General features: G+C 32.2%; 3 protein-coding genes across 3 annotated transcripts in view; 2 read left to right on the top strand and 1 right to left on the bottom strand.

The window, feature by feature from the left end:
* Positions 1-3,061: 3,061 nt before the first annotated feature.
* Positions 3,062-7,770, top strand: LOC101489813 (putative metallophosphoesterase At3g03305). The gene is made up of 4 exons (XM_027332773.2): positions 3,062-3,677; positions 4,336-4,577; positions 4,846-6,417; positions 7,125-7,770. The coding sequence occupies exons 1-4, from the start codon at positions 3,395-3,397 to the stop codon at positions 7,242-7,244; spliced, it is 2,217 nt and encodes a 738-aa protein (XP_027188574.1). The 5' UTR covers positions 3,062-3,394; the 3' UTR covers positions 7,245-7,770.
* Positions 7,771-10,621: 2,851 nt separating this feature from the next.
* On the bottom strand, positions 10,622-16,402 carry LOC101490136 (chromatin assembly factor 1 subunit FAS1). The gene is made up of 12 exons (XM_004492811.4): positions 15,753-16,402; positions 15,435-15,534; positions 15,042-15,189; positions 14,826-14,955; positions 14,281-14,627; positions 13,883-14,203; positions 13,530-13,611; positions 13,320-13,448; positions 12,653-13,066; positions 12,387-12,524; positions 11,174-11,219; positions 10,622-11,083 (listed from the first exon to the last, which is right to left on the bottom strand). The coding sequence occupies exons 1-12, from the start codon at positions 16,260-16,262 to the stop codon at positions 10,920-10,922; spliced, it is 2,529 nt and encodes an 842-aa protein (XP_004492868.1). The 5' UTR covers positions 16,263-16,402; the 3' UTR covers positions 10,622-10,919.
* Positions 16,403-18,346: 1,944 nt separating this feature from the next.
* The window catches only part of LOC101490687 (phosphoglycolate phosphatase 1A, chloroplastic-like), a 4,795-nt gene continuing 572 nt past the window's right edge, over positions 18,347-22,569 (top strand). The window contains exons 1-10 of the mRNA XM_004492812.4: positions 18,347-18,703; positions 19,203-19,270; positions 19,397-19,489; positions 19,589-19,660; positions 20,044-20,115; positions 20,720-20,779; positions 20,865-20,917; positions 21,070-21,167; positions 21,621-21,720; positions 22,385-22,568. Coding sequence (XP_004492869.1) covers positions 18,427-18,703; positions 19,203-19,270; positions 19,397-19,489; positions 19,589-19,660; positions 20,044-20,115; positions 20,720-20,779; positions 20,865-20,917; positions 21,070-21,167; positions 21,621-21,720; positions 22,385-22,568 — 1,077 coding nt within the window. The 5' untranslated portion in view covers positions 18,347-18,426. The remainder of the gene's footprint in view (positions 18,704-19,202; positions 19,271-19,396; positions 19,490-19,588; positions 19,661-20,043; positions 20,116-20,719; positions 20,780-20,864; positions 20,918-21,069; positions 21,168-21,620; positions 21,721-22,384; position 22,569) is intronic.

The raw sequence follows: 22,569 nt of genomic DNA on the forward strand, positions 1-22,569 counted from the left end.
TATATATATATTACAAAATATATCATTTTTCTATTATCAATAGAGTGATTATATTTAAATATTCATTACTCTCCAACATCCAATTAACATTTCATTTTATCGATATTTCTATCACATTATCACTGTATCATATTTATTATATCATTATTTTTATTTATTTCTCTCAAAATATGTATTGGATATTGTGATTTGATTAAATAACTGCGACGATAGGTAGAAACTCAATTTAAATGTACTTTGACACGGTCAAAATGTTAATTGAATATTTCTTGATTATAATATAAATTACTGTGTGTGTATCATATACCTGGAAAATTATACCTTCCTAATTTGACCTATTGCTTGTAGTGTCAAGACCTATATATACATGAATGATGGGCCATAAATTTTTTAATCGAATGACTTTATTTACTAGTAGATAGATGAGTACTAGTATATTGGAAGAGTTACTATCTATAAGTTGGGAACTTGGGAATTTGTATTCGAATTTCACTTGGTAAACATGTTGATAGTTAAATATTTCGCCAAATACTATAATAATAAATATTAATTAATTTTTTTATGGAGCATAAAATTATAAAAAAAAAATATCAATTGTCATTAAATTTTATATTACTATTTTTTTTTTAAAATTATCGAGATTTGATCAAAGATACAAATGAATTATTAATATGATCATAGGTTTAAAAAGTGTGTATGTGCAAGCAGGGAATCACTAGAAATTCACATAAAGTGAAATCTCATATGTTGGAATCCAATACAACTTAATTATTTTAATATTTATTTGTTGAGTTAGAAATTTATTAAATAATTAAACAATCATTCTTAAAAATAAATAAAAATACAATTGTATCAAAATAACGTAGAGAGAGTTTAACCGTTTAAATAACTTTTTTTGTATCAAAATACTGAAAAAATAAATATATAAAACATATGTTGGGAGAGATCAAACTCTTTAAGGAATCTCAATTACTATGTACAAATAATCTTTAATTTGCATGCTGAAGGTACTTTGTTTACTCAAAATAGTTGGAATTTTCTAGTGTGAATAGGATATACGTTTCCCAATTATTTATTGCAAATTTGGAGTAGAGGATTTAGATATACGTTTCCCAATTTAATACAATTTAATGAAAAAAGTTGAAGAAAAAATAAAAACAATTGACACGTTTTAATTTAGAGAAAGTGATGTGTGGAATCTTGTGGCAACAACGTTTTGTAGTGGATCTATTGATCCTCATTTAGCTGAAATTGTTATTGTCTCTATTCCTAAAGTGTATGTTTATTGCATGGAAAAATTGACCAACTTGATTCAAGAAAAGGTTTGGGAAATATCTTAGATTGCCTCTTTCATCTTGTCGAGTTAAGAAGATTGATTTTCATTTATGATATTGACAAAATTAACGGTTAACTGGTCGGAAATGTGAGAAATAAGGCTGGTAGGATAATTCTGGCTAAAAATGTCACCACCTCCATCTGATTTTACTCTATGAATAATCTTTGGGATTTGTGATCAAATTAATGCTTCTATATTGAGAACTTATTCGGGGAGGAATATCTACTCATTTTTGGAGTGTTGTTACTGGACCTAAGAATTCTGGTGGCCTTAGGATCCATACTGCAAGGGAAACAAACATATCACACCTTCAAAAACATGTGTGAGACATGTTGCATATGAAAATATCTTTTAATTGACCATATTTTCCGCTTAGTTCCTTTTGTCCACATTAATGATGTAAGGTTTCAGGTTAAGGATGTTTGCTTTGATGCTGATTGGCACTTTGATCGCTTAGCTTTTAATATTTCTAAGGTCCAACAACTCATGTGAAACTACTCTAGTTATCTTGATTTTGAGGATATTGGGTTATTCTAATTCGAGATATTATATATTTAAGAGTGCATATCATTGGCTCAAAAAAGCTAATAGGCACAACTCTTGACTTAGAGAATTGTATATGGAGCTAGAAACTCAAAATTATAGGGAATTTGAAGTTTTGGCTTAAATATTTGATTGATTTATGTAAGTTTGCGTTTTTTTTATCTGTGTATTTTAAACAATTTAAATAATTAAATTAATTAAAAAAGTAATTAGAAAAAGAAATAAAGGAAAATTGAAGGTGTTATGTTGTAGTCTCTCCATCCAAAATCAGAAATAGGTTTAGGGATTAAGGTTATCTCATCATTTTTCTATCATCGCATCACCATCTTCGAATCACTATCATCGAATCACCATCATGACATCACCATCATCGAATCTACATCTACTTCTTCTTCGTTTAACCATGACAACATCTTCGTATGCAACAAACTCAACTCGTTTTCAATTGTTTGAATGTGGGTCTAGGAAATTAATGCGTATATTCATATCTAACACCGATAAAAAACCTTAAACGGATATTTTGAAGATGTCTTTATTGGAATGTGAGTAATTTTTCTTAAATATATTATTTTTATGTTTATTCTTTGTAGTTATAGTTTATATTTACTAAGTGTAATTTTGTTGGAAATACAATGATAGTGATTCGATGTTGGTGGTGTGATAATGATGATGTGATGATAGAGAAAAGATGAGAGAACTTTAATCTCCAACTTTATTTTTTATTTTAGATAGATGACTAAAATAAACACTTTCAACTTTTTTCGTTTCTTTTTTAATTATATTAATTACTTAATTTATTTTTTTAATTATTTAATTTATTTTTCTGTCACATCAAAGTGTCATGTCATTTTTTTGTTTATCACATAAATTTTTTTAATACCATGACAGAGATAATTTTAAAACTAAATTGAACTTACGAACTAATTTTAGATACGAAGTTACTTGAGGAATCAAATATTTAATTGTTAAGTTTCTTATTTGATTAATTTGACATGATAGCCTCCCAACTAATGATTTTCGATTCAAGCGACATGTGACTACTGGATCATGGATGTGGTAATATTCATGAGTTCTTTCTTCACTCCTTGCATGATTGTAATGAGGCCAAGGTCATTATAAACTCAATTTCACTCAGTTGTTCACAATGTTAAGACTTAGTTGTTTTCTAATATTTCTTCTCCTATTAGTACTTTATTTATAATCTCTTGTTGGTCGATTTGAAAGACCCGTAATGCTTATGTTGTTAAGGATGTTAAGTGGATCATCTGATACCATAAAGCATTGTGATGATTAATGATCTATTTGAAGTTATCTATTGAAATTAACATTTTTTATATTGCTTTGGAGAATTTATGAATAATTTGACTTTATTTTATTTACATAAATATAACTTTTATATTTACAAGCACTTATAATATAATCATTTATGCTTTGCGGCCGTAGAAGCAACAAAAGCATTGAGTCAGGAAAAAAAAAACATTAAGGATCCTAATACAATTCTACACTGCAAGGGAAATGAAATCGCGAACAGAAAAGCACGATGGTAACGCGACTTCACCGAAACGCGGAAGCATGAGGGTGTTTATCGCCGCAGTGGTGATTGTGTGCAGCATTTACTGCTGCAGTGGAGAAAGAGTGATAGAAGGAGGAAGTGATTCAGTGGTTTGGGTTGTTCAGCTTTCCGATCTTCATTTCAGCGTTCACAATCCAAACAGAGCACTCGACTTCAACAACCTTGTGGGACCCGCACTTTCCATCATCAACCCCTCCCTCGTCCTCATCACCGGCGACCTCACTGGTATATCGTTCATCACATTTCATTCTTCAATTTACAACCCAGTAATATTAAATTATGCAATACTCAAAAAATATATTTAATTTTATTAAAAAAAAATTGAAAAAATTTGGGGAAGGGGAAATTGTTATTCATTTTGCTGTAAAATTTCATATGAATCCAATCAAATTATCAAACTATATCCTTATGACACTTTATTATGTTTTAGTTTATCAACTATCTCTACAAATATCTACATGGTGATGAGCCGTGATAGATAGAATAGAACATGCTATTTTATTATGCTAGTGCAAATTAATCTCTTTGTTTTTTGTTTCATTTGATAGATATAAACTGGTCTATTTCAGTACGAGTGAATCAACAATTTAGTCTTGAAATTACCAATATTTTTGAGTAGTCTCTAAAATTTAAATTTTTTAGTCCTTTTAGATCAATCAATTTAGTCCTTAAAACTCTCTTGTTGGAGCTATGTTGTTGAGAATTTTTAAATTCAATTGTTATTTTGAAATTTTGGTAGTTGAATGGATCAAATTAACAATTTAACACGATCCTACAATTTCATGGACTAGCTTTGATTGGTGATTCCCTCATTTAAGTATTTTAGTATTTGAATCTTAAGGTATGTGTTGTAGTAATTTTGTGAATGTTATCGGTTGAGCAGATGGTAAAAGCAAGGATTTGCTAACGATGAAGCAGAATGAGGATGAGTGGGTGGAATACAAGAATGTGATGGATGGAGTTATTGAGAGAAGTGGACTTCACAAAAGATTGTTCTTTGACCTCAGAGGAAACCATGATAGTTTTGGTGTCCCAGTTATTGGTGGTTCCTTTGATTTCTTTTCTAAATACAGCATTAATGGGCAAATGGGCAGAAATGGGAGCGTCAATAGTGTCACCCTTGAGGTTAGTCTCACACATTCGTTTACTGCGCTGACTAGCTCTCGTTCTATGAAATTTGTGATATACTTGTGTCATGCCATAAGAACAAATTTTAAAAGTAGAGCAATGCTAGTAGCAACCTACTCTTTAGGTGTATTTGATATGCTATAGCTTGATTTGCTAAAGTAGAGCAATGCTAGCAACCTACTCTTTTAGGTGTTGAATTTTGGTATTATTATTTGCTTGATGTTATCTCCTTTTTTATATGCACATACTTGCATTCCTCACACAGACTAAGGAGCGGAAACATCTCTTTGTTGGGATTGATAGCACAATGTCAACCGGCTTACGAGGTCCAACTAATCTTTTTGGGCATCCCACTGATCAATTACTAAGGGATTTGGACTTGGAACTCTCACACTGGGATTCTCAGTCGGAAAAACCAGTCACCAAAATATCCTTTGGGCATTTTCCACTCTCATTTTCTGCACCCTCTAGTTCTGGAAGAACCTTGAAAGATGTTTTCCTAAAGCACTCTGTATCAGCCTACCTGTGTGGGCATCTCCATTCTAGGTTTGGCAAGAACTTAAAGCGGCACCATCAGTTGAGTAACCGTTTTTTATCCTTGCAGAGTTTTTTTCAGTTTAACATACATCAAAATTCTATTGAAAGCACCGTAAATTGTTCATCGGGAGCCCCTACACAAGAGTTTTGGGAGTGGGAGATGGGTGATTGGAGAAAGAATAGAGCCTTTCGAATTTTAGCCATTGATAGAGGTTATGTTTCATATATTGACCTTGATCTCAAATCTAGCGCCAAACATGCAATTGTATTGCCCACTTTTCCTTTAGACTCTCGCTTCATGCAGACATCTTCATGCCGTCATAACTATGAATGTAAATCTGTGCCCTCTTCATCTTATGAGACAATTCGAGCTCTGGTATTTTCTGTTTCTCCAGTTGAGTCTGTTGTGGCTAGGGTCTATGATTCACAATCTGGAAATCTTGATTTAGTTGTAGAAGCCCATATGACCAAGCATACTGATGAAAGTTCTAGGGGAAATCTCTATGTTGCTCGATGGAATTACAAAGCCTTTGAGGATACTTCTCCTGATAGATTTTGGCTTCAAATTGAAGTGACTGACAACATGGGCAGATCAACTTTAACTGAATTAAGGCCATTTTCTATTAATAGTCGTAGCTTCATGCTTTCTTGGACCTGGAAGGAGTTTTTGGTCATGGGATGCCAGTGGGCCTCCTTATACTATCCATTATTATTTTCTTCTTTGTTCTTTTTGTTCACCTTTCTTGCTCTTCCAAAAGCTCTCCTTGTTTTTCAAAAGAATACATATACATACAAGAACTTTATCGCCAATAAAGGCATAGTAAATGGTGTATTATGGATCCTCCAGGATCTCTGCAGGGTTCGTACATTATGGTTTGGTTGGTTAGGATACTTATTTTATCTTGTATTGTTCCCCTGGTTTATGGGACAAGTTTTTACTGAAGGGAAGAGTATGGTGTACATGACCTATATGGGTTGGGCTGTAGAGACTTCTAATGGAAAGGGGAAGCATGAGTTTGTTGGATCCCCAGATATAATGGTGTTGGTTCTTCCCCATATATTATTTGTGGTTTTGCCTGCAATTTTTGTCACTGCTGCTCTGACTTCCGAAAGAGTGATTTACCGGGAACGTGTGTTAGCATTTTCAGGGAAGAAAAGAGATGATATTGGTTCAAACTCCAGAAGACCTTTATTAAATGGAAACCACAGAAGCACAATATCTAATTCCCACCTTGGCAAGCGAAGGATTCGGATGCTTCTGTGTGTGGCATGCTTGGCAATATGTTGGAAGCATTTTATGGTAATTATTTTAAGTAATACTAAGCATTTTATGGTAATTATTTTAAGTAATACTTTGCAGTTCGGTCCATGATATATATTGTAGGTAAATAGTTCATTCATTTTAATAGAGGCGTCTAATATCCATAGATTGTTTAGTGCATTAACAAAATAAAAAAAATATATACAGCAAAAACCAAAGCCTTCTTTCGAGTAGCTGGGATTGGTTTTATGCATCATGACATTATAAATTGCAATCATGAATCATATGGGTAAATAAACCGTTTAACTCTAAATTTATCTTACTGGTTTGACTTACGGTTTTCCTCCACTCTGATTGTAATTAAGGATCTATTTTCCATTTAACGTATCCTTACGGATCCTTCTACTCAACAGAGAATAAAAAAATAAAACTGATTATCACTGATGACATGACAGTTGCTTATTTTAAGTTCCTTGAAAGGTCATTCATTTATTTCTTGATGCAAAAAGAATGGATCAAATATGCTTAAGGAATCCTTTGTTATCAGTCTAAAATTAGCTAGGAACCTGGTTTATTTTCTCTTAGAGGAAGGATGGGGATTGTTTATGGTATCTTTTGACAAATAGAAATTAAAAATTGTGCAAGGATTGGTATCTTACTATTGCGAGGAAGTTTTTCAGTTGTCCTTGCTTTTGCCTTTTCTATTCTTGTCTTTTTTGTTTATTTACTTCACTACTCCATTGCAGAACTGCAGAACTCTTGTAAAAGCTTATGATATGAACCCAGTACTCCATTTCCTAGGTTATGGTCTATCAATCCCCTTGTTATTGGCATATGCTGTTGGCAAAACCAGAAGTGCTCGATGAAACTTGTTTGAAGGGTTCACATGTACTCTCGTCTGGGGCCAATCTACCAGCACGGATGCTACTACAGAGCTCACACTTGTGATTGTGATCAGTTCTAAAACTGATTGAAACTAGCCGTGGTCAACAAATATTTCACGCCCATCGACAGGCAACAAGAGTGCTGGTTGTTCTATAATCTGCCTTTGGTTTTCCTCTACCAACCCAAATGTCTCATTCTTATTTATGGTGATGTTTCTGTTGTTTGTACTGTAAGGCGTTGTTGTCCTATTAGTTTAGGAATTTTGTTGGTAGAAGTGAATAGAGGGCTCTGCATAATGCACCGTTGTTTGTTGGTCTCCCTGGGGTTGAAGGATGCCACAAAATTGTTATAATGGCTGAGTCACTTTACAAAATCAAGTTAAAACTTGTTTTTGTGTTTTTGTAGAATGTAAATTTACTAATTAACTAGTAACTACTGAATTGTGGAATTGGATTGATTTCATGCACGTCAGATTCAAAATTAATTGATAAATATTTTGTCTGTTAAGGATAATTGCCTAATATTTTGAATACGTATATGTCAAGAAATAAAAAATGAAGTGCTGACTCATTTTCAAATTTCATAATATGACTAGCTTTATCAATTTCACAAAAATTTAATTGTGGTTGGACACAACTCAGTTTTCAATCAACTGCAATACTGCCACATTCACCAAGGCTCTCTGAAATCCTGTCCGGTACTGCAAGAATTTCTATAAGCTACTACAATACAGTTGCATTAAGTAAAACCAGGGTGTAAAATAAGTGCAGCCACTGTAACTAATATGTTAGCTTTGAATAAAAGATTGTCTAATATGGTTACTTTGTCAATAATCGAAGTTAATAGAGGTTTTATGTTAAAATTTAAAATAAATTAAAATCACTCTCATCTCTTTTTTGAATTGATAGTTCCTAAAACTAAAAAATAACTATCAAAAGTCATAGTAAAATAGAGAACAAAAGGCATTTGTTCACTAAGTGATTTGAGCCACGTACGATTAAATATTTACTTAAAAAAATAAAAATATAGATCATTTTAAATTATGATGTGAAATTTTATTTATGATATTATTATTTTAATAATTATTGTATTATATTTTTTTTATGGAATTTATTGTATTATCTCTATTCTTATTACATCATCAACATATCATTAGGGATGGAATGGGAATAGGTCAGGCTGACCAATATGGGCTTATGGCTTAGTCTATGTCAAACTCAAGTCAACTCAGATTTTTTTCTTAAATAGATAAAACAAATACTTCTAAAAAAAGTCTATCTAGTTAAAAAATGTGATGTTACATGCCACATAATAAGCTTTCTATGTGTATTAGGTCGATCTATTTAAATAAATATAAATAAATATTGTTTTACTACATTAATTATTATATTAAATTTTGATACTTTTGTTATATATTCAACTTTTAATAATTTACGCATATTAACCTCATTTAGTTTTTGACATATTTAAATGTATTATTATAAAATATAATTTAAGTATAATGTATATAAAGTCATATTTTTTAAAATGTGATGTTAATATCAAAATAAAACTCAATTTCATTCCTATATTTATTCGTTAATCTATTTAAAAATATGTTTGATTACTTATTCAAATATGTTAAAATGAAATAGGCTTCGAAGTAGGTTAACATGTCAGACTCATGTCTAAAAAGTAAGTCTATGACAAGCCACGTACGATTAAATATTTACTTAAAAAAATAAAAATATAGATCATTTTAAATTATGATGTGAAATTTTATTTATGATATTATTATTTTAATAATTATTGTATTATATTTTTTTTATGGAATTTATTGTATTATCTCTATTCTTATTACATCATCAACATATCATTAGGGATGGAATGGGAATAGGTCAGGCTGACCAATATGGGCTTATGGCTTAGTCTATGTCAAACTCAAGTCAACTCAGATTTTTTTCTTAAATAGATAAAACAAATACTTCTAAAAAAAGTCTATCTAGTTAAAAAATGTGATGTTACATGCCACATAATAAGCTTTCTATGTGTATTAGGTCGATCTATTTAAATAAATATAAATAAATATTGTTTTACTACATTAATTATTATATTAAATTTTGATACTTTTGTTATATATTCAACTTTTAATAATTTACGCATATTAACCTCATTTAGTTTTTGACATATTTAAATGTATTATTATAAAATATAATTTAAGTATAATGTATATAAAGTCATATTTTTTAAAATGTGATGTTAATATCAAAATAAAACTCAATTTCATTCCTATATTTATTCGTTAATCTATTTAAAAATATGTTTGATTACTTATTCAAATATGTTAAAATGAAATAGGCTTCGAAGTAGGTTAACATGTCAGACTCATGTCTAAAAAGTAAGTCTATGACAAGTCACATGTAAGACTTAGACTTTGATGGGTTGTGTCGTACGACTTTGATGGATTGTGTTGTACATGGTTGATATCTTTTTTGTGAAATGATTTTTTTTTTCTTTTCAATTCATTAAATGAGCACAAAAGAAGTTATATGCTATAAAGTATAAATATATATGAAGAAAAATAAAATTATTTAAAAATATATATTAACATTGTTAGAAGAATCTAAAATGATTGCAAAATAATTTATTTACATTAATTAAATGAAATTTTAAATTTTTATAGAAAATAAAAACGTATATCACACTATTTATAATATAAAAAAATATATTATTAACAATGTTAAGAGTTACTTTAATGTATAAATTACATGTGCCTCTAAATAAAAACGGATTTAATTATACACATTAATTAAATAAGCAAGGAAACTCTAAGCGTAGCATATTATACTTAAAAAGATCGAGATTCTGCTAAAAAAACATCAAGATTGTTTTGAAAATAAGAAACTCTAAGTGTAACATAATTGATCAGACGTCACAAATCAAGAAACCATAAATATAAAAATAGAGAAGCAAATACATTATATTCCTTGATGAACATACCATATAGAATATTTCGTAATTTCATTAAATAAATTATAAATATATATGGATAAAGAGAAATTCTTTCAAAGAGTACAAGAAAACTCAAAATTGCATCACGGATTCAACAATGTCTTCAACCCCTCTTGTATATTCATAGTAGTCTTTAATTCATAACATTAAGATGTTACATAATTTTAGCTACGGTTCACCCTTAATATTTATTCAAATTGAGCAAATAACACCAACAGATTAGAACTTCTGATAAATTGTTAAACTCACTTTTTCGTTATGTAATATAATTTTTTCACGACCGGATCCTAAAATCCTGTAGAATGCCAAGAATTGTGAGGAACTAAAAGAACATCCACAATGGTTTTATGCTTACAACAAGTTCAAGTTTGAAACAAATAAATAATTTGAAATGCCATGTGCATTACACAAGGCGTCTTTTGCAAAATCCATATATGAATTCATAATATCATGTCATAGTCTAGAGACGGCACCAAAGAGACTTAGAAATACTATTTACAATATAACCAACATTACAGAAAAGTAAGACGGTATTGTCAAATGATTTTCAGAAGCTTCCTTACATAAACGAGCATCAAGTGAAACCCACCATCTCCAATTTTTACAAAAACAGTCGGAAAGTCTAAAAGAAGCAAAAATGCCATCCTCCAGCAAGAACACGGATACTAGATATCATGTGATTTGCTGTCTTGGGGATCATGTGCGGCAGAAAATGATTTCAGGGATGGCAGAGGTGAAGTTTCACCAGGTTTCACGCTTTCACCTGCAGGTGGCAAGCACCTTTTAGAGAAAAATGCAGCAATACTTCTTGGTCCCCCGCTGCTCTTTTCTGCAATTTCAACCCAAACATTTAATATAGAAAAGAAAACAACTAAATTGAAATTTGTGGATTGAAGATTTAAAAGTAAAGATATCATACCAGGTTTAACTACCATGCCAAGCTTAACCAATACTTCTTTCTTCACCTGGACAAATATATCATAAATACAGCTTAGTAAGTACAAAATCAATCATAAAGCAAAAAAAGTTTTAGCATGTCAGCACAAAACAGCATTGATTTTCTTCACAAAATAGTTTTAGCATGTAGAAATTCAACATTATCAAGCCAACATCTTATGGGTTGAGATCCTCTCTATTCTTAAAAGAAATGGAAAGTTCCATTTGGAGAGAGAAATACATAGATTATTTAAAAAGGATTAAATGATTAAAAAGATTTGATATGTTATCTACTTTTTGTGTATTTCTATCTCCAAATAGAGCCCTCCATTTCTTTTGAAAGAGGATAGGATTTCAAATCCATCTTATCATATAAAGAAATGAGACAGGTCTAATATATTCGTCCATGTAAATCAGCACAAGGCATATGGATATGGGTTAAGAAAAGCAATTAGTTAATGGAATTAGGATCCGTGATTAAACAAGAGCCAACAATCCCTCTTATTGACTTTATGAATCATTTCACAACCATAAAGTGGGATGTTGCTAGCATGATATGGTACACATTTCAAATTTACTGCAGAGACACATTCAATTTAAATTCAATTAATAGATTACAGCATGCCTCCTCAAATTAACCACACAAATTTCTTGTGGGTAGAATTTAAGTCATTAACCATGATAATCCTCTGAAGTGCCTATTCAGTTTAGGTTCATGTAAACTCCCAACAGATATCAAGATCTTTTGGCAGTGTTATCAAACAGCCACTATATCGCACTGTAGCGCTATAGCATAGCAGAATTTGAACAAACCGCTATTGTTCCCCAATACACTATTTAGTGCAAAGTGTTTTAAAATAGCCACTATTGTGGCCCTATAGCCCTATATTGCTATTGTGGCACTATAGCATAGCAGAATTTGAACAAACCACTTTTTTCCGCAATCCGTAATTGCCAACCATGTCTTTTGGTGAGCAATGCTATATTGCTATTTATGACACCTAGGATTGCAACCAACCACAACTGTAAAGGGTTAATGGGATCAATTGTACTCGGACGCAGGCACCTCTACCATTGTCAGTATGCCTGTTAATATTTAGTCCCTTGACATTTGTATCAGGCCACAAATTTGTAATGATTTCCATTATAAAAATTAGCATTAATCACTAGATTGTGGGATCTCCACCCTCACAAACCTGCCAACGGTTATCAACATAATCTGATACTTCTCGTACTTTATTCCTCAGTAACGACTTTGAAGCAGAAGGAAATTTCTGTTGCAAAGACCCTAACACTTTATTTATGCCCTGAGAACAACTCTGAATAGTGGTCACCTGAAAAACAATAAAATCACTGGAAGTTATAAAATTTGCATGGTACAGTATAAAATCAGCTACAATTTCAGAAAAGCAAGATAAAAGGAAAAGGGATGCGGCAAATGCTGTGAGAAATCATAACTTACAATTAAAGGTAGATCTGAGTCCTGTATGGCAACCAAATCAGACGGTGGAGTAGCAACACCTTTGCCAGTAGAGGGGGAGGATTCTTGGTCCTCGTCTTGCATTTTATCTGTTGACAATTCTATATATGAGCTACCAGGAATTGTGTACATACTCAAGGCTTGCAAGCACATCTGCTCCTGCTTAGGAGTTCCACTAATATTGTGATCCAATACCAAAACCTCATTGTCATGAACAAAATTTGGTATAATCACAGGGTTATTTTTACGAAGAGCATGCTCTGTCAAATTGTTAAGATATTTTTGCTGTCGTAGCAAAGCACAAAACTCCTCAGTCTCTAGGTCATCTTTAGAGCAATTTGAGCTATCAGCCTCCTCAAGGCTAACATCTGTTTCCAGTTTGTCCAATTGTGCAACCTACATATAAATGATGAATTCCTTAACCAATTGCAGTGGCCTTAAACTCACAAATAGAGCCAATTATTAGTACAAGTGCTCGAGGTGATGACATCTGAGAACATTAGATGCCGCAGACACCTCAGCTTGTCATTAGATTTAGATCATAAGAATATTAAATAAAATAAACAAAACATGCACAGATTTCAAGACACCAAAAGGTCAAGTACATTATTAACTCAAATTCATTACAGCAAAAACATTAAACTTCTACCTCATCTTCTGAGAGATATCCATCTGGTACAAAAAATCCATCTTCACTTTCTGCATCAGATTTTGAACCTTCGTCTTGACATTCCTCTTCATCTTTTTCACAATCTGAAAGACTTTCACCAGGTTCCTCCTTAAAAATAAAAAAGAATGTTAGCAGATTGAATATATTAAGATATATATTAATAAAATTAGATACAGAGATTCAATGCACCTCTTCCCATTCCTCGTCACTGCTGACATCATAATCAACGCTTGGATCCTTCCTTAAAGGATGCCTTGGTCCAACAACATGACTAGAAATACAAATTTTAACACGGGTAAGCAATCTCAACTAGAAATATAAAAACCAGATATCCCAACAAACAAGAAAATTACTAATGATATTAGATTTCAAGTAATTACATGCATTTAATTTAATCACCCAATGAGCATCGAGAAGTAGTGACTAAATATTTGCATAACTAGAAGAAACCCACAAGCAAAATAGTTTATCCATTTTTTAAACGTATAGATAAAAGCCTATTACAAGTCAATCCAAATTCTACTCCTGAAGCATGATCTAACCTTTTAATGGGCCAAAAACCATAAAAGGCTGGTCTATGAGCCTTATCAAACTGTAATAATTGTCTCCCTCGATAGTACTTCTTGACATCAGGATGAGTACTGTCTGCATTCATTGAGCATGAATTACTATCTGGACTACTTTCTCCCAATCGGTCTACATGACTTTCCATGCCCACCTCATCCTCATGAATTGCAGCTTTAGTATCTGTAAGCTTAAGTTTGTTAACAGGTTCAATCTTGGGATTCTGACGTAAACCCCATCTCTGTTTTCTGTTTGAGCGTATTGATTGTCCTAAAGAGCGCCATGAAGAAAAGTGTGACCTGCAAAGTCAGACATTTTTCTTAAGATCTGAAATCAGCATGGCTGAGATCAAAGAGAAAGGTAAAACTGTACTTACCTGCGAATATCCTCATGTGTAATATCACCACTTGAGGCAAGAACATTATCCATTGAAAGAGTAGCTGACTTGGACACACTTTCACTCTTGCTGATTATATCAGATGTAGTTGGCTCAATTAAAACGTTGTCGTTCTCAGAGGGATTAGGTTTACTTTTTTTCAGAAAACGTTCCATGATTGAGACTTGTTTTTGTAAACTGCGTTTCTTTTTTAATTCAGCTTCTTCTTTTTCTCGACGCCGCTGATCTTTTTCTGCTTCCTCTACCTGCTTCTTTTGTTGTTTCCTCTGTTCACTACATTTTTCATCACTCCTTACCTCACCTGGGGACAATTTCAAATCCGCTTCCTAGAACAGTTAGGCAGTTGGAGAAAATGAAACTTGTCAATTGTCAAAATAAATATTATCTTCTAACAAATGCAATGAAAAGTTATAAATATTCGACTTAAATACATGGACAACACAATTTCACTGCCTATGAGAACAGTACCAAGGAAGGGGTAACTGAAGATATAAACAACACAACAGAATCAAAACAGCACTTACAATGGCAAGTGTATCTGTTTGAAGTTCACATTGCATGTTTTGTTTCTCTTTCTCTTTCTCAGCTTCTCTTCTATTTCTATCCAACTGTTTAATTAGCAATTTTTCTTCTTGGTTTGCTTTTTTCTTATCCCTGCAATCATAATTTAGAAAAATTCAAATAAAAAATTATATATTTGAAGAAGCAATAAAACATGTCGTGTATAGAACGTTGCATACATGTCATCGCTGTTTTTCTGCAACAAGCCTTCAACTATCACTCGGATATCTGCCTCGGTACAAGTTTTACTGAGCTTTTTTGAGGTCTTAATTAAGTCTTGATTATAGTTAGGCTCACTCTCTTGTTTCTTCAGTGACACTATCATTTCTGCAAGGCAATCAAGTTTTAACAAAATACACTATAAACAAGCAAGCCAATGCTTTCCCAAAACTTGCTCAAAATAAAGCACTGTTTCAACAGGCAAAACACAACAAAACATCACCATAACTGTCATTAACAGCAGTTGTTGGCAGATTCTACTATCAACAGCACATTCGCTTGGACTAAAAAAGGAATAAATAAACGAATAACATTCAAAGTACAAGAAACAACCAAAACAAGATAACCCATACCAGACACAGCCGTAATTCTCTCATGGATCTTTTTCCTGCAAGTGCGTCGAACAACAAGCTCTCCACGAACAGATTTTGGAATCAACTTAACATCCCTAGTCTGTAATAACAGCACAACAAATCCATCACTAATAAACAACCAATGTCAATACACACTCGACCTCAGCACAAACCCAATTACTATCAAAATAACCAGCTTCCAAAAACATATCCACTTACACAACCATATTATACAACTAAATCAAACAACAATTATGCTATTGTTAATAAAATATAGTAACACAAATCAAACCAAACAAAAAGAAAACGTATAATCACCTCCCAACACCAAAGACATGAATCAGAATGATCCTCAAGTATATCAGCATCAGCATTAGGAACACCATACATCATCCTCTGTCCAATAAACAACACGCTACTTTTCACCAAAGCAGAGTTAAAACTTTCCGCCAACACAATTCCCCCATTCGCCAGCTCACTATTCAACTTCCCATGAATCTCATCAACAAGCTTCGACAACGGAAGTTCGCTCTCCTCCATCAACGCCGCAACGACAGCGTTTCTAGAACCACCGCATTGCTTAAGGTCAACAGCAACTTTCTTACTCAAAACCACTCTATAGTACTCAAACAACCCTTCGAGCTCTTTTTCAAGGGTTTCGATGTGAGATTGTTTCTCTTCGGGACTACGTAGGTTCTGTAACACCGAATTAAGCTCTTTCTTTCGTTTTCGAGGGTTGGATTTTGGGCGATTAGGTGATGGATCTTGAAGTGGTGGAGGAGGTGGAGTATTTTCTAGGTCGATTGTGACGGAGTTTTCCATTTGCATGGGTGTTGATGTGAGATGTGAGATCTGAGATGAAAAGAGGAACCCTAATTTGAAATGAAAATGGAGAAATGAGTGAAAAGAATATAAACGATAAAGGGAAAGTGAAATTTTTGGAGTTTCGCGCCAAAGATTTGCGTTGTTGCCTCCACTTCTAAATGTTAGACTTCTCACCTTCCATAACCTTTTTTAAATAATTAATTAATAACCTTTAAATTGATTGATTAATTAATCTTTAATATAAAAATTACTATTAATGTTAATATGGTACTGTACATATCTGTTTATAGTTTAAGCAATTTTTCGGCTAAGCATTATTAATAGAAATGGTGTACTTCATTATTTTAAAAGTTTTATTTTTAACCTTATATTTTATAAAAAGTGTTCTTTAGAAGTTTACATGAATTAATTACTTATTTTTTATACTAAGTATCTACTATTAATATTTATATTTTTTTTCTAAAACTATAAATTAATAAAAATCATATATGGATAAATTACTTTTTGATAAATTAATTACCGAATAGTTAAAATAAACAAAAAAAAAATAAATTTAATTTAAGAGGAAGTCAAATTTAAAGTCGAGATCCCAATTAAGAGGAACAAAGAATATTTCAAGGCAAATGTAGTAACAATAATATACAAAAGAATAAGAATTTAGACAATTGAATAAAGATATTTGATGCCTTTAACTTAAAATTCCTGTATTTTTCAGTGGAGTCCTACGAATAATTCAATTATAGTTTAAGAGTTAATCTTTTAGTAAATGTTGACCATTTTTTTATGCGATAAAACTTACAAAATATATTTTATTTATTTTGGTTTGAATGCAGTGAAACTACATCTTCTTTTAACAACTTTTTAAAAAGTGACTTCGATTTAAAACATCACTTTAGTAGTATTTTTGGATGTTGTAAACTCTTTTTAGATATTGAGAAAATAATAGTCTATCTCTAAGAGTGAATCGTATTTTTTTAAGTTTCATCATTCGTGCCGTAGACATTTGTTTGCTCGTATTAACTTTTATGGTCTACACATTTTGTGCACCCATCTAATGCACTTATTCCTCTTAAAAAAAAGTGGAAGTCTATGTGTCTTATGAGGAGTTCACAATAGTCAATTTAACTCAACAAATTATAGAGTCAATAAATCATACCACGATAAATCTCACGAGGTTGACTATAAGGTATTTTTATCACTACAAGAAGATTATAGGTTTATGATCATGCAAAAAGGGGGAAAATGCACTCAAATAAATGAGAACACCCCTCTATTGAATTTTTACTCCCCCTTCAAAAAATATCTCACAACCAATAGTGACGTTTCAAAGAATTACCTCATTTAAATGGATGTCTAGTTGATCAATGACAATGACAAATAGTTAAAAAATTATACAAGTTTTATTAATCTATTTAATTACACTATCACACATGTTCATGTTTCATTAGGTGTTACTTTTGATCGACAAGTATTTTTAAAAAATAGTATTTCATCAACTTAAATGGCTATTTATTATCCACCAATAACTTCTAAAAAAAAAAGTCAAACAAAAATCTTCAACTTACAAAGATCTACGAGGATCGAAGACAAAACTACAAAAAATAATGATTCAGTTGAAGGATTATGTATTCATAATGCTAATACCTCAACAAAACTTTGAAAAGGCCTAAAAAAAAAACAATTTCTTTTTGTACTTTTGTTAATTGTCAAAGACTCGTTGCCCGTTAGAGTTATTATTGACGATCCATTGTCACAAACAATGGGTGTGGGTAGTTATTATATGAAATTGTAAATTTAAAGAGATCAATTTAAATATCTATTAGTAGAGACGTTGGTCCGAACATTAGAAATAACTTGGAGATGTTTAAAAAAATATGTAAAATGTGGATATTAAAGTGTGAGTATACTTGAAGACCATTTTTCCAATAGGATTAAAATAACCTTAATTCCAAACCTAAACTAATCCTCGGTGGTAGGGGATAAAAGATGACATCCACAGAAAATTGACGTTAAGAATGAGATTATTATCCAAAAAGGCAAAGTATCTCCTCCACTCAAATCCATTCGTACACCACATTGAGTGTGTGCACCCCCCAATCCCATGCACACACCACAAAAATAAATAAAAGAAAACAAAAAACAATAAGTTGAGAAATTAGAAAGGAGAATGCTTAGGTGCAGCAGCAGTATAGCAGTTACTGCTGGTGTTGGTGTTTGCCACACTCAAAGATTATTATGCTCACTTTCACTTCCCTTAAACTATACATTCTCTCACTCTCTTCGCAACCCTTTACTATCGTCGAATTCCGCGTTTCTCAAATGGAATAGAAACATCAATTCTAAGATTAATCGTTTTAGAATGGCAACGCGCGCTTTGGCGCAACCGCTTCAGAATGCTGATGAGCTTATTAACTCCGTCGAGACTTTCATTTTCGACTGTGATGGTATGTTATTGTCATTTTTTTATGCAAACACAGATAATTAAGTCAACAAAATGCTGTTCATTAAGATTTTTTGTAGCTCACAAACCGAACTACTTATATGATGATCCTGTTATTTTTGCTAGATCTAAAGCATTTTCAAGTGAATTCTATTATTAGTTAAGAACGAATTATGTGTTTTTAAGGTTAGTGTTGTCTGAAAATAAACCTTGATCTGCTTTCCACTTAGTGAAAAAAAATACAGCAGGCGGCAAAAGGGGATCATGTCATATTTGATAAAAACCATATGAACTTGACTACAAGTGTTTTCTTTTCTTTTAGTTAAACAATGTCTTTGTCCCCTCATGTATGCATTTCATTTTGGTCTATCTTAGATGTTACATTTTTGCGTTGTTAACAATTCATGCTTTCTTTTTCTTAGTTATATACCCTTCGGTTCTTATCAATGGATGAATATTGATGTAATGCTACCTTTCCTTTTCCTTTGAAATTTAACTTGCAGGAGTTATATGGAAAGGTGATAGCTTAATAGAAGGAGTTCCTGAAACATTGGACATGCTTCGGTCAAAGGTTTGTGTACTAATGTAGGAATTAGGCCTTTATCTGCAACTGTGAATGTTAACTATTATTCAATCTATCATTGTTTTTTTTTTAACAAAAATTGTGAGATTCGGTTTTCTTGATAAACTTCTTTAGGGAAAAAGATTGGTTTTTGTCACCAACAACTCAACTAAGTCTAGGAAACAATATGGAAAGAAGTTTGAAACTCTTGGCCTGAATGTCAGCGCGGTCAGTCCACTTTTGTCGTTCTTTTCATCCTCTGTTTGCTCAGAAATTGTTTAATCAATAATCACAGCTTCAAAGTATTTAACTACTGAGTTATTTCAGGAGGAGATTTTTGCATCGTCTTTTGCAGTTGCAGCGTATTTGAAATCCATTGATTTCCCAAAAGATAAAAAGGTAACACATATCATCTTATGCTTTGTATTATGATTGAAATGAATATTAAATATTTACTCACCAAGTTAGGAGCACTTTTAACCTAAGATGAATCACCGGTTAAAAATTGGGGCAATTACATTGACCTTTCTCAAAGTTAGCACATATTACACCCACATACACTTTTGTTTGGGATATTATATCCGCCTCCCCTCCTTTGTTATTTACAAGGAAACTTGATGCTTGCATGGTTTATGTTAAGCATACTACTTGAGAAATACAATATAACACTATCATTTTATTTCTGTTATTCTATGCTTGAGTGCAATATCTTGCACAAACTTTTCCTCAAACCAGTGTATTAAGTTGAAGTATTGTACTGATACATTAGCATCATGATTTAGGTTTATGTCATTGGAGAAGATGGCATCTTGAAGGAGCTTGAGCTTGCTGGATATCAGTACCTTGGTGGGCCGGTATGTACTGAGTTTGAATATGTAGAAGCTTTATTGCCTGTTCTTTTGTAAGCTTTTAAATCCGATCACATGGTAATGTACAATACCGTTTTATCATTAATTTAATCAATTTGACTAATGTATACACCAATTTTGAATGATAATGCATGACATATAATAGTCTCACCATTTGATGTATGAGTAGATGAATTTCAGATTAAGAGAGCCAAGGTTACTTAAAGTCTAATGGGACTAGTGTACAATAAGATTTATAGAATATTTGTAGATGTATTTTACGGAAAAGAAAAAGCTAATAACAAATATAATCTCATTATGACGATCAAATGTATAGAAAATTTATCTAGACAGATCCATTTTGTTTCATGTCATGATATGCAATAATGAAATGGATTGTTAGAATGAAGTATTTGACTCTTCTTAGGACTGAGTGTAGATTATTAGATGATAAAGCGAAGAGTTGTAACCATTGGTTAAAAAATCCATGGTTTGATTTTTCATCCACTATTTTCCAAATTGATTCCAGATATTTAAATCTCTTCCATTAGTATGGAATTATTCTCATGTTTGATTCTCTTTCTTCTTCTTTGCTCTGCTATTCTTTCAGGAAGATGGTGGGAAAAAGATAGAGCTGAAGCCAGGGTTCTTGATGGAGCATGATGAAGATGTATGTACTTTCTGTCTTTCTTGATAATTGGCAACATTTAATATTATTCCTAGTTCCTATTATAAGAGTCTGTACTTATTATTAGGTTGGAGCAGTTGTTGTGGGGTTTGATCGCTATTTCAACTACTATAAAATCCAGTAAGATTTCAAACACTGAAACGTGACAATTACATATGCATGCTGCATCAATTTATAGACCAAGCAACCATGTGATTGGAAAACTAAGAAGTCTTGTTAGTATAGATATTTCTCGTTTACGATTATCTGAACTTTTCTCTTCGAAATGACAGGTACGGAACTCTCTGTATACGTGAAAACCCTGGATGTCTTTTCATTGCTACAAATAGAGATGCTGTTACTCATCTCACTGATGCTCAAGAATGGGCAGGTTTGTCCTTACTCCCTCTTGCCATTATTGATTTTCTTTTATGACATTATATGCATAATAATCAAGTGAGTTTTTACATATACAATCAGAGAGTTTGATTACATAAAAAGACAAGCAAATTAGATGGTTCTCTAGCAGGCTCTATTACAAACTAAAGCGGTACAATCAACACAAATCAATTTCATGGAGCCGTATGATAATGCATTTACTTATTATGCAGAGTTAATCATTCTTAAAATAACCGTGTTTAGGAGTTGGCTCTGATATTGGACTCGTCTAACGCGAGTTAAGTGTAAAGTAAAAAAAACTAAGGGTTGTTATTTTAACAAATTCATGTTTGTTATGATGTGCCTCTAATATCCACCCTTAATTTACTAATAAATGGTTGATAGTATTTACTTTGCAGTACTCTAAAATGATACTTGAATCTGCTATAATGTGTTTGAATTTCAGGTGGGGGTTCTATGGTTGGTGCTCTCAGCGGATCTTGTCAACGCGAACCACTTGTTGTTGGAAAACCCTCAACTTTCATGATGGACTACTTAGCAAACGAGTAAACCTTTCTATTGCCTTTGTTTATATTCTTCATGCATGATAAATTGATACGGATAACTGTCAACGGCATAAACCGATATAAATGGATGCTAATTGTGGCATATATGACTATATATACGCCAAGCTAAGGCTGTCAACCACTTGATTTATGTATTCATACATATTTAATCTTTGTATTATTATCGTTAGTTGCCTCACTGTTCATTTTCTAGCTCTAAATTACTTTTCTTGGAAAACAAGCCTTAAGAGTAAACAGATAGACAAAATAAATGTTCTCTTTGCACCCCCAAGAAGAAGAAACGTTCACGCCTCCGTTTGGTAGATACATATAGTACTATTTCTTGCTAATAACCACAAAAATGTATTCACCCCATTGGTGCAAGGCTCCATCTTAGATTCGTATATAAAAACTAATTATTCTTAACTAGGAGAGACATAGAACTATACAATTGTCACCTCGTATGAAAGTAGCATATTTTTCAATGTTGTAGTAACTACCACTGAATTATACCATGTGATAGAAAGGAAATGAGAAGGATTAAAGTGCATATGATTGTAGAGTATTTTTCAATGTACTTTTTTGCATTTAAACATCATTATTAAGCCAGTTTGTTTGCAGATTAAATATCCTTTGACTGTGTTTTAATTTTATTGAACAACAGGTTTGGCATTTCAAAGTCACAAATATGTATGGTTGGGGACAGATTAGACACTGACATTTTGTTTGGACAAAATGGTGGCTGCAAAACTCTTCTTGTCCTCTCAGGTGTCACCTCATTGTCGACACTACAGAGTCCAAACAATTCCATACAACCGGACTTCTATACCAACAAAATTTCAGATTTTC

Source organism: Cicer arietinum, chromosome 3 (genome assembly GCF_000331145.2).
Source record: "Cicer arietinum cultivar CDC Frontier isolate Library 1 chromosome 3, Cicar.CDCFrontier_v2.0, whole genome shotgun sequence".
NCBI lineage: Eukaryota > Viridiplantae > Streptophyta > Magnoliopsida > Fabales > Fabaceae > Cicer > Cicer arietinum.

Excerpts from the sequence above, each read along its gene's own strand:
- LOC101489813 (XM_027332773.2), top strand. The coding sequence starts at position 3,395 with ATGAAATCGCGAACAGAAAAGCACGATGGTAACGCGACTTCACCGAAA. Across the intron at positions 4,578-4,845 it reads TCAATAGTGTCACCCTTGAG|ACTAAGGAGCGGAAACATCT; the intron begins GTTAGTCTCACA and ends TTCCTCACACAG. Across the intron at positions 6,418-7,124 it reads TATGTTGGAAGCATTTTATG|AACTGCAGAACTCTTGTAAA; the intron begins GTAATTATTTTA and ends ACTCCATTGCAG.
- LOC101490136 (XM_004492811.4), bottom strand. The coding sequence starts at position 16,262 with ATGCAAATGGAAAACTCCGTCACAATCGACCTAGAAAATACTCCACCT. Across the intron at positions 14,628-14,825 it reads AAACAGATACACTTGCCATT|GAAGCGGATTTGAAATTGTC; the intron begins GTAAGTGCTGTT and ends TAACTGTTCTAG. Across the intron at positions 13,449-13,529 it reads GTGACGAGGAATGGGAAGAG|GAGGAACCTGGTGAAAGTCT; the intron begins GTGCATTGAATC and ends TTTATTTTTAAG.